The sequence below is a fragment of the Rhinatrema bivittatum genome, chromosome 3, assembly GCF_901001135.1.
Source record: "Rhinatrema bivittatum chromosome 3, aRhiBiv1.1, whole genome shotgun sequence".
NCBI classification, from domain to species: Eukaryota; Metazoa; Chordata; class Amphibia; order Gymnophiona; family Rhinatrematidae; genus Rhinatrema; species Rhinatrema bivittatum.
In genome coordinates, this window is record NC_042617.1 from 80,946,914 (window position 1) to 80,959,336 (window position 12,423).

The following is a 12,423-nucleotide window of genomic DNA, read 5'->3' on the forward strand; positions in this document are numbered from 1 at the left end:
CTTCTTGCTCTCAGCCTGCATCGACCCTAGACTTGATATTGACCTTCTTTCTAAATCTATGTCCTGTTAGCCATTAGAACCTGTGGGCTCAACCCAAGAGGGAGGTGGTTAGTTAGGTGGAAGACCAAGTTAGCCCACGAATCAGCTGCCACCTGTTAACTTAACAGTGGTCCAAGGGCTCACTACCATTCAGCATGATACCTACATATATTACTTTGCAGTTGGCATTTGGATGCCATTTGGATGCCCAGTCTCCCAGTCTTGCAAGGTCCTCTTGCAATTTCTCTCAATTCTCTTGTGGTTTAACATCTTTGACTAATTTTGTATAATTTTGCTACCATCTCTAGGTCATTTATAAATATGTTAAAAACCATGATCCTAGTACAGATTACTGGGGAACTCTACTATTCACTTTTCTCCATTGAGAAATTTGATCATTTAGCTCTACTCTCTGTTTTCTTTTAACCAGTTGTCAAGCCTCAGTAGAACATTGCCTTCTATCCCATGACTTTTTAATTTCCTCAAGAGTCTCTCATGAGGTACTTTGCGAAACTCTCTGAAAATCTAGTTACACTATATCAACTGGCTCACCTTTATCCACATGTTTAAACATTCCTTCAAAAAAATGCAGCAAATTGGTGAGGTAAGACTTCCCTTGGCTAAATCCATGTTGACATTAAACTATGTCTATCTACATCTTCAGTAATTTTGTGCTTTAGAATAGTTTCAACCATTTTCCCAGCACTGACTTCAGACTCACTGGTCTATTGTTTCCTGGATCACCCAGGAACCCTATTTAATAACTGTCATTGTATTAGCCATCCTCCAGTCTTCATGTATATATAGCTGATTTTAATGATAGTTTACCAATTACTGAAATTACATTTTTCAGTTCTTTCACCATCTGGTCCAGGTGATTTGCTACTCTTTAATTTGTTAAATTGTCCTAGTATATCTTTCAGTTTTACTGAGATTTGTTTCAGTTCCTCTAAATCATCATCTTTAAATATCACTTCTGGCATGGTTTTATGCCTAAATAGATACAAGGAGAGAGGAGACAGAATATAATCTACAACTCCACAAAACGTTTTTGGTTTTTTTTTATAATTCTTAATATCACCAAATGACAATATCATAAGTCAAGGCTCTATAAATCTTTAATCTGCAGGCCCTCGCCACGCAATGGGCCACAGGCTATATTCAGCCTTTAGAGCATTTTTCTTTTAATCATTTATTGTCATTTGTATCTAAACACTTTTATTTTATTGTATCAATAGTTCTTTGTTAAATTTTTCACTACTATATTAAACGTGTCTTTCCCTTAAAATCTACCACCAAACACCAAATTTAAAAAAGAATATTAGCCCAACAAGTCTGTTATATCACCAAGCTATGCTGTTCAAAGATGCTCCCAACATGAATCATGTTTCAACTGAACCTCAGTCTTCTTCAGGGGAATTTCATTAAATTCATATGGTGGTAGATTTTAAGGGAAAGACACGTTTAATATAGTAGTGAAAAATTTAACAAAGAACTATTGATACAATAAAATAAAAGTGTTTAGATACAAATGACAATAAATGATTAAAAGAAAAATGCTCTAAAGGCTGAATACAGCCTGTGGCCCATTGCGTGGCGAGGGGCTGCAGATTAAAGATTTATAGAGCCTTGACTTATGATATTGTCATTTGGTGATATTAAGAATTATAAAAAAAAAACAAAAACGTTTTGTGGAGTTGTAGATTATATTCTGTCTCCTCTCTCCTTGTATCTATTTAGTGATTAATTGGAGATGTAGCTGCTTCTATTTGTTGTGATCATTTATGGTTTTATGCCTTACATCTTCCTCAGTAAAGACTGAAGGAAAGAATTAACTTAATGTCTCCGCCACTGGCAAGGAGACACTTAGTACCCATTTAACCCTATGTGGCCCCTGTGTGCCACAGAGAAGATTGCAAAGTGCATAAGGTGTGAATTTGTTTTTTCCTCATAAGATAAATTGATGGAGATATGATGAAAGGGGAAAGGTTCCAGAAAGTGTGGGTCATTTAATGGTCAGAGGAAGTATGTGGTAACACTTTGGCTGACAGACTCGTTCAGCCCCTAAGGGCTGGGTTTTGGAAAGGATATATTACCCTGGTTTCAACAAGGGTGGGGGCTCCTGCAGAATCATCAAGCCAAGAGAAGGCAGCATCTGGGATCCTTTTTGCATGTTGTGTTGTAATGTGAACTGTCCTAGTTCTGCTCTGCTCTGCACTCTTCATGTGATTATTATGATTACTGCTATTTTATTGTAGTTATGATGATCTCTGCTTTTCTAGAAAGAGGATTCATGGAAAAATGCAATGATTTTTGTTTTATTACATGATTGATTTGATCCCACTACATGATTGAATAGTAGGGATGTGGAGAGGGACGCCATATGTTGCATTCGGGATTCAGATTTGTCGGGGGGGGGCAGATACGTGTATTCGGCCGTATGGCACCCCGATGCGTTAATACGTCGATTTCTATTCATCCCCCCACTAAAATTAAATTAACTACAACCCTAGTGGTCCAGCTGGGGGTCCAGGAGCCATCCCCTGCACTCACACCCTCGGTGCTGGTTTCAAAATGGCACCAATAGCCTTTGCCCTACTATGTCACAGTGGCTACCAGTGACATTGGTCAGCCCCTGTCACATGGCCATCGGCACCATCTTAGCTCCTACCATGTGACAGGGGCTGACCAATGGCACCGGTAGCCCCTGTGACATAGTATGGGCAAAGGCGATCGGATGCCAGTACTCAAAATGGCGCCAATCATCTTTGCTCTCACTATGTCACAGGCCGACCGTCTTGTGGTAGGAGCACAAGATGGCGCCGATGGCCATGTGACAGGGGCTGGCCAATGGCACCGGTAGCCCCTGTGACATAGTAGGTCTAAGGCTATCGGCGCCATTTTGAAACCAGCATTGAGGGTGTGAGTGCAGGGGATGGCTCCCCGATCCCCTGCTGGACCACCAGGGAGTTTTGGTAAGTCTTGGGGGGGTCAGGAGGGTGGGGGGTTTGTTTAAATTGGTTTCTTTAGGCGGCTGAATAATTCGGTGAAGATTTGTGTATTCGTGGGGAATCGCGATACGTTTTGCTTCCCCACAAATACAATGAATATGGCCACATCCGTTGCGGATTGCCAATACGTAGGGACCAAATGCACATCCCTATTGAATAGTCCCACTACCTTATTTCCCTTTCACCCCTCTCCTTTTTCATATCTCTCTCTCATTCACACCTTTCCAAACTCACCCTCTTCTCCATTCACTCACCCCTTTCATTTACATCCTCTCATACTCACCCCTCCACTATTCACTCACTCATTTTATTGTCCTTTCCCTCTCCTCCTTTCCTTTCTCTCTCATTCCCCCTCCCTTCCTCACCCGATACTCCATCAGATTCTTCTATCACTGGAACATGGTCCAAATGGCTGTCTCTCATGATGGGGTGGAAGTCCAGCAGCGGCAGTCGGACTATTCTCACTGGCAGGGTCTGGTCTCCCCTGAAACAGTGGACTCTCACTGAGGTGGCAGAGTATCTTCTCCCATTGGCAGGCTTAGCCACACCACCAGCAGCTCTCTTTCACGGGCTGGTCCAGAAACAGCAGCGGTTCTTCTCTCCCTGGTGGGGTGTGGCCTCTTAGCTAGTAGTTGTCGCTTATGAAGCGGTCCAGTAGGGGATAGCAGGTCTTCTTCCATTGGCTGGGCTTGGCCTCCCTGCCAGCTTTCTCTCACAGATAGGTTTAGCTGCAGCAGTGGGTCTTCTCTTGCTGGAAGGACATGGTCTCCCCACCAGAAGCTCTCTCTCACTGTGGGTCTGGAGGCAACAGCAGATAGTCTTTCATTGGTAGGGCCTGGTTTCCCTACTAGCAGTGGTCTTTCACAGGGTGGGGGTTGGGGGGGGGGTGGCAGCAGTGGTAATTCTCTCACTGGTGGGACCTGGCCTCCTTACCAGTGGCTCTTTCTCATAGCTGGTCTGGAGATAACAGTGGTTCTTCTCTTGCTGACAGGGCTTGCTTCCCCACCAGTGGCTTTCTTTCACAAGAGGGATTGGCAGTGGCAGAGGATCTTCTCTTGCTGGTGGGGCATGGCCTCCTCACCATGGTTGTCTCTCACTGTGGATGCGCTAGCTCTTTTCTCATTGGTAGGGCCTGGATAACCCTCTCAGCCTTTTTTCTGGCACACATTAAAAAGAAATCCACCTTCCTCTGTGGGCCAGATGTAGCCATAGGATGGAGAAGCATGGCAGGTTGATAAAAGCAGTTCAGCAGCCCAGGAGTGGCCCACAAGCTGTAGTTTGGGGACCCCTGGCATAAATCATGCAGGCATTACAATTTCATGTTCACTGCCTAAGTGATATCCTGCAACTTCCAGCAGCTCAGTTATCCTGAGCTTCTGCCCACTGATCTTCTTCTAGCTGGTTTTCAGAACCACTACTGGAATGAGGCATGCTTTCTTTCACTTTTGTTTTGTGTGAAAAAGGTAGGATCTGCACACATTATTGATCAGTTCAATGTGTACTGCTACAGTGACACTGTCTCTTTTATGTGGACTAATATTTGCTTTGTACTTATTGGACTCAGTCTACTAATGAGTATCTTAGACTAACATAGACCCCATGACATTGTTGCTCCTGTTCTGGGGTTCTACCTCATGGGCAGGGGCAGCTCAAGGCAATCTGCTGCCTGAGGTGAGGGGTGAAATGCTCCCCCCACCCCCTCTATGCCCCCTCCCTTTTCATACACACCCATACATGCATACACACATATACACTCATTCACTTCTCTACTTTTTCCATATACACATGCACTCTCATTGTCTCTTCTCACCTCGATTCTCAGTAGCCACAGCAGCCTTCTCTTTCCCCGGGCCCACAGGACATGCACTCCACTTCCTCCTCCTCCTCCTCCTCCAGTAGTGTCAGCCCGCTCTGCCCTTGTTTTATTTTCTGCACATGGCCAAACACTGTTGCTCCTCTTCCAGCGTCTTAAGTTTCCCAATGAGGAGGGCAACATTCCTGCTCATCTTTTTTGCCACGTAGCATTGTGCTTCACATTTTCTTCAGGAGGCACAGGTACTGATGATCCTCCTTCTTTGTGTGTACTGCTCCAGGCCCTTTCTGTTCCGGCCTTCTGCAGCAGGGCACCAGGAGTTTTCGGGTGTTGGACTGGAGACGCAGCAATTCATTCAGAATTCTCGAGTCTCTGGGCCAGATCTGGAGAGTTCCCAGGTATGAGTGCGAGGCAGCCGCAGCAGGGGCAGGCAGTGTGAGGCAGACGCCACAGCGGCATTCTGAGAGGGGCATTTTTTTGCCTCCCCAAAATTCTGCCACCTGAAGCGGCTGCCTCACCCTGCCTCATTATGGAACCGCCCCTGCTCAAGAGACAAGAGTGGTGGGGGCAAGGATATTCTGCTCTTTAATGAAAGGCCCTGAGTAGAATGAAGGCCTAGAGGATTATTTCTGGTCAAGGACATCCAGCTCTTGCTATACATGTCTGTCATTGTCCAGAATGGCACTTTGCATGTTTGTAACTGTCTTTTCATGTGGTATCTGTCTCTGGCATGCTGCTGTGATACCTCCTATGCTGTATTGTATTGTCTGTGTATCTAATTTAGTCCAACATTTCAAGTGTATGCTCCCTTCTACTGTGCCTCTGTAAGTGAATGAGCACTAAGCTAGTCTTCTTTCCTTTCTGGGCTTTGGGTGTAATCCACTGTTGCATGTGCTTCTTCTGTGACCCCTACATGGTGTCATGATGTGGTTTGTCCTTATCTTTCTTGGTTATATCCCATATCTCATCTCTTCTATGCATTCTGCCTTTCCATTCTTTGCTCCTGCTCATAACTATTAACCTCTTTTAACTGATTTTCTACAATTGTCTTCTTTAACTCTGACTATCCAGACCAAGAGGCAGTCTTTCCAAAGGGCCAGGGGGCCAGTTCAGGCCAGTGCTGAATGCTTTTCCTGGGGTTTGCTCTGGAGGGAAAGCAGTGTTTACTTTTGGATATATAGCTGCATCCTGCTTTTCACTTGCTACTTTCTGTGATATCTGTGAGGCACACACTGATTGGGTGTCCTTTCATTCTTTCCGCCTCTGCCTAGCGCACATGTGCAGTTCCTCTCCTAGTAGTGTAGATATGTGAGAAGGAATGTGAGGTTAATATACGAATGCCTGAACAGTGGGAACCATGTGTGATGAGCTAAAGTGTGGTGATGCTTGCCTGGTGGATGGGCACTGTTAAAGTAAACCGACAAGTGCCAAAATTTGTTGTGGAGATCACTTCACTGCTTCTTTAAAAGTCACGAGACACGGCTCTGAAACAGGACTCTTTCCCAACATTTTTCGCCTACCTCTTCCAATGGAATTATAGAATGAAAGGAAATATGTGCTGTTTCCAGGATCCTATTATTTTTCATGTGAGGAAAAATAAAATACCAATTACATTTTTCCTCCAATAGGAAATAACCCATTTTATAACAGTAGATAGCCTGGACTCATCTTACAACGGGATGCAATTAAAAACATTTAGAAACTCCAGGGCAAAACAAACTAGCAATAAAGCAAATATAAGAATCTAGGGAACAATACCGAGGTCCTGTCAAATCTGTTAAAGATTAATTGCTGGTAAAATCAGTCATTAAACTTCCATTTGCAGATTTACACTTCTGAAGCCACCATTACCCATTACTCATAACTGCAGTATGTAAGGGTTTCCAAGTTTTCACTGTTTGGAAAAATATATAAGTCCTACTTTTATTTCTGACATATGCAGTAATCGATTTTGGCCACAGGGTCATAAGGTATTGGTTTTTTAACGGAAGCTTTCTGTAATCCATCTGACAGTATAGTTGTGCCCTTTGCCACCCTCAATCCACCAGGAGGAAAAATTGGAATAAATGATTTCTATGCCAAAGGCCTTCCATTAGAAAAATGAAATCAGGAGCTGTCCATCTCCTAATAACCTAATATAATTTATAACTATTGGAAAAAGAGTATTTTCTGAAGTTTATGCTCAGTTTTAGATTATTTTTCTTTCTCTGACTATCAATATTTGGGGGACTGTGTTATCTAACAAAATGAATGGCAACACATAGAAATAACCTCACTTGTAATTGAGTCAGCTGTAAAATTAAGTTTCATCTGGGAAATACATGTTAAAGTATGGCCTTGTTTCTCTAAACATATTTTTCCCATTGACACAGAATGGGGGGAAAATAGCTTTAATAGATGAAGCCCTAAATGGACTTTTTATATTGGTAAACTTCTTCTACATTATCTCTTCAATACCAACAGTTGTGGTATCAAATATATTTACATTTCTCTTGAAATATGTTAACAAATGGCTATTTTTTTGTGATGTTCATAAACAGCGGTGGAGATGGCAGGAGGGTGCATGAACAAACTTGATATGTCAAAACCTACGTTGCTATTGCACACAACCACCACCACCACCACCACCACCACTGTACTATAAATGTATAACTTCGATTTCTGTAGTTATTCTAACCTATTTGATTATTATTGCATCCCCTGATCTAATGCCTCCTCCAGGCCTGCTTACTGTTTCCTAGAGGTGTGCATTCGGTCCCTACGTATTGGCAATCCGCAACGGATGTGCCAATATTCGTTGTATTCTTGGGGAAGCGAAACGTATCACGATTCCCCACGAATACAACAAATTTTCGCTGGTGGTCCAGCGGGGGGTCCGACACCCATCCCCTGCACTCTCACACCCTTGATACCACTTCAAAATGGCGCCGGATAGCCTTTGACCTACACTGTCACAGGGGCTACCGGTGCCATTGGTCAGCCCCTGTCACATGGCCATCGGCGCAATCTTGTGCTCCTACCATGTGACAGGGGCTGACCAATGGCACCGGTAGCCCCTGTGACATAGTAAGGGCAAGGCTAGCACCAGCGCCATTTTGAGTACTGGCAGCCGCTAGCCTTTGCCCTCACTATGTCACCAACCGTCGGCCCCTGTGATATAGTGAGGGCAAAGGTAGCGCCGGCGCCATTTTGAATACTGGCAAAACGGCCCAATAGGAGGAATTCGCTCCCGGACCCCTGCTGGACTTTTGGCAAGTCTTGTGGGGGTCAGGAGGCCACCCCAAGCTGTCCAAAAGTCCCTGGGGGTCCAGCGGGGGTCCGGGAGCGATCTCCTGCACTCGTGCTGTCGGGTGCCAGGAATCAAAATGGCGCCGATATCCTTGCCCTTACTATGTCACAGGGGCTACCAGTGCCATTGGTCAGCCGCTGTCACATGGTAGGAGCACAAGATGGTGCCGATGGCCATGTGACAGGGGCTGACCAATGGCACCGGTAGCCCCTGTGACATAGTAGGTCAAAGGCTATCCGGCGCCATTTTGAAGTGGTATTGAGGGTGTGAGATTTCAGGGGATGGGTCCCGGACCCCCCGCTGGACCACCAGGGAGTTTTGGTAAGTCTTGGTGGGGTCAGGAGGGTGGGGGGTTGTAGTAAATTTTAATTTTAGCCGGGTAACGAATAGGATTAGACGTATAACCGTATCGGGGTGCCATACGGACGTATGCAACGTATCTGCACCCCGACAAATACGTATCCCGAATGCAACGTATGGTGTCCCTCTGCACATCCCTATTGTTTCCACAGGTAAAAGTTTATGCGGTGTTGATCCCCATGCATATTTTGTCACTTGTGTACAGGGTGGGTGATTTTCAGAAAGACAATCTATTCTGGTAAATGGCCATTTACTTGGGTAAATGGCTTTTGAAAACTGCCCTCTTTAAGACTGGACACCAAAGGTTGTCCCTAGTTTTAAATTCAGCAATTATTTTTTTCCTACAGCACAATTTCATTCATACATGATCATTAGACATTGAATGACACATAGCCCTAATTTTGTCTTGTCGACACACTTCACTTGCTTGGCTTGACTTCTCATGCATACAGTAGATTAAAAATAATTGTGCAATAGATTCTTAAAACCCACCTCTCTCACATGATCTCCCAAGGTAGCCTGTCCCAGAGCAATCACAGACATATCTGTTCCAGCCATCCCTGCAGACCCCGTTATTTTTGCATGGGTTGCTTAAGCATGGCTTTGCAGTTTCCCTAGAGCAGGAAGGCTTCACACCAGCGGTGCTTTGACTTTCAGCCATTTGTCGAATGTCTTTGCTTTGGCCATCAATAAATAGGTCCCTAATGCATCCAACGTATCCATAGTTCAGAAGAGCTGTCCAAACTTCTGTTGGAAAGATCAGGCCAGCTTTGTTTTCTGGTAGGCCCCCCAAATACAATTCATCATCAAGATCTAGAATTTCACTTTCTCCAGGGGCAGTGTAAGGCGTGCGTAGCGTGTTGACAGAAATGGTACCTGTGATGAAGAAAAAGGCAAGCAAAAATCAAAACATGAGTTTTCTTCAGAAAAGAAAGGTTCATTTAATAATATTAATATGTGAAAACATTTCCTAAAATATACATGCCACTTTAGCATGTTAATGTTGCATTCAATGCCCTTCACTGAGAGAGGAAGTGATTTCATATCATGTTACACAGTGATAAGTTGACCTATAGTAACGGATAACTATAGGGAAAAAGCTAGGAAACTGTAGTTTGTGATACAAAGCACAGGACAAATACTTAGAAAAAAAATAAGCTAATATAAATCATCATAAACCAGGCTTCAGTATAGTTATTGTCCTTTGGAAACTTGTAGAACCACAGAATGAACAGTGTGCTTATAGACTGGCGTAATATCTACACCAAGGCAGTTCTATGAATGATATTACGGGCTCATTTCAGTCTCAACTCGTGCTCCTACCAGAGCTTCTTCTATATTTTTTCTGGCCGGAATGGAAGACAAAATAGAAAGTAGCAACTCCGTGTGAGCTTTCCAAGGTTTTTGCAGTATAAAAAATTAGGAAATTGTAAGAACCAATGAAAATGGTGATCTTTCACTTTTTTCATGAGGCTATTAGGGCTTTTGATAATGAGTGTTCATATCTATTAACATTTTAATAGATTAACGAAAATAGAACAATTATTTCATTTCATATGAAATGAGAAAGTCTGGACCTCTCCCAAAGTAAGATATCTGCAATGTATGCTAGAGTTGTCTATATAATTGTATGCCTTGCCCAGGGCCGGTGCAAGGGGATTGGGCACCCTAGGCACCTTCAGCCTTGTACCGCCCCCCTTTCGTGCCAACCCCAGCCCTGCTCCTGGTCGCAGCACCGACTCCTCCCCCCCCTCAAAGAAAACTTACAAAACACCTGGTGGTCCAGGTGGGGGCCCGGGAGTGATCTGCCACTCTCAGGGCCTTGGCTGCCACTAAGCAAAATGGCGCCGGTGGCCTTTAGCCCCTACCATGTGACAGGGGCTACCGGTGCCAGGAACACTGCTACTGGATATATTGGGAGAGTTGAAGACAATACATTTTAAAGGGATAATTCTGTAACAACCCACTTAAGAAAGTCAGCATAAACACACATAAGTTACACCAATTTTCAAAGCAAACTTATGTGCATGTTCATTTTAGAAATTATTCCACCAAGACTACATGTACATAATTATACCTGCTAAAATCTACGCGTAATTTTTCAAGGAAATTTGCATGCATACTTTTGAAAATGCAAAAGTATAAGTGCAGGCTCCTCCCTAACCCTACCTCTGGGAATGCCTTCACACATAGAGAACATACACATGTACGTTTACGGTCGTATAGGGCAAACAATTATCAACATTACAGTTTACCCACTTCCTGTAGGATTTCCACAATACTGTTATGGTCCATATCCCATATCTGGGTTGCTTTTGGACTCTACCCAAGAGGTCAGTAATGGTTCACTGGCCTCCCAAGCATTGGTTTTATTGGACTGAACATGCAGCTGCCCTCCTAGGAGCTGTGGAGTTTCCCACTCCCCAATCAATCTCAAAGAAAATCTGCAGCAAGAAAACCTCCAACACAATTCCCAAGCTGAACACCACCTTATAGTGATCCTAAATTAACTCTACCTTATGGATTTCCCTTATGCTTTCATTGTTTCATATAGTTTCACAATTGAAATGATAGTTTTCTTCATGAAATGTTGTGTTATTTTTTTATTTAGTGTGTAGTATTTCCATTTAGTGCATATTGGGCTGGATTTTAAAAGGGTTATGCGCACCGGGCCTATTTTAAAAAGGCCCAGCGATGTGCATAAAGCCCTGGGACGCGTGTAAGTCTCGGGGCTTGCAAAAAGGGGTGGGAAGGGGGTGGGGCGAGGGTGGTCCGGGGGCAGGGCGTGGGTGGGGCCAGAGGCCTGCAACACAGCAGCCATTGCCGCTGTGTTGAAGGATCGCGTGCTGGCAGCCTGCCGGCGCGCGTAACTTGCGCCTGCCCAGAGGCAGGCGCAAAAGGTAAAATACAAATTTTTTGGGGGGGTTAGAGTAGGGCTATGGGGAGGAAAGGTGGGAAGGTCAGGTTAGGGGGAAGGAAATGGGGGAAGGCAGCGCGGCTCAGCGCATGCAAGGTACACAATTGTGCACGCCCTTGCATGTGCCAACCCCTGATTTTATAACTTGTGTGCCCCTGTGCGCGCAAGTTATAAAATCCGGTGTACATGTGTGCATGCAGCATAGCACACGCACATGTACACCAGCGCGCACCTTTTTAAAATCTACCCCATTATGTCCATTTAGTGCACTAAATGAACATAGTGCACAGTAAATGGAAATAGTGCACACTAAAAAAACAAAATAAAATAAATAAAATACTCCTCACAAATAAAACTAAAAGCAAAAGCAGGCACCTAACAAAATGAATCAAACCCAAAACAATTTTATTCATGCAATGCCCTGGCTTATATCATTGCTTTAATAAATATGCCAAACCCCTTTTCAAATCTCTGCATAATTCATCTTACAATAATTCACATGTAGAGATTAAGTTACATCCTTTAATATTTTCTCAGGGACAAATTCTAGTGATTGGTAGGGGTGTGCATTCGTTCCCTATGAATTGGGAATCCGCAACGTATAGGGCCATATTTGTTGTATTCATGGGGAAGCGAAATGTATCGTGATTCCCCACGAATACAACAAATCTTTGCCGAATTATTCGGCCGTCTAAAGGAGCCAATTTAAAGAAACCCCCCACCCTCCTGACCCCCCAAGACTTACCAAAACTCCCTGGTGGTCCAGCAGGGGGTCCAGGAGACATCTCCTGCACTCACACACTCGGCTGCCGGTATTCAAAATGGCACCAATAGCTTTTGACATACTATGTCACAGGGGCTACCGGTGCCATTGGTCAGCCCCTGTCACATGGCCATCGGCGCCATCTTGTGTTCCTACCAGGTGACAGGGGTTTACCAATGGCACCGGTAGCCCCTGTGACATAGTAAGGGCAAAGGCTATCTGCGCCATTTT

General features: G+C 44.2%; 1 protein-coding gene across 2 annotated transcripts in view; it reads right to left on the reverse strand.

The window, feature by feature from the left end:
* The window catches only part of NRXN1 (neurexin 1), a 2,509,029-nt gene that overhangs the window by 1,335,770 nt on the left and 1,160,836 nt on the right, over positions 1–12,423 (reverse strand). For both annotated transcript variants that reach the window (XM_029593411.1, XM_029593405.1), the window contains one exon: positions 9,005–9,388. In XM_029593411.1, the coding sequence (XP_029449271.1) occupies positions 9,005–9,388 (384 nt within the window). The remainder of the gene's footprint in view (positions 1–9,004; positions 9,389–12,423) is intronic.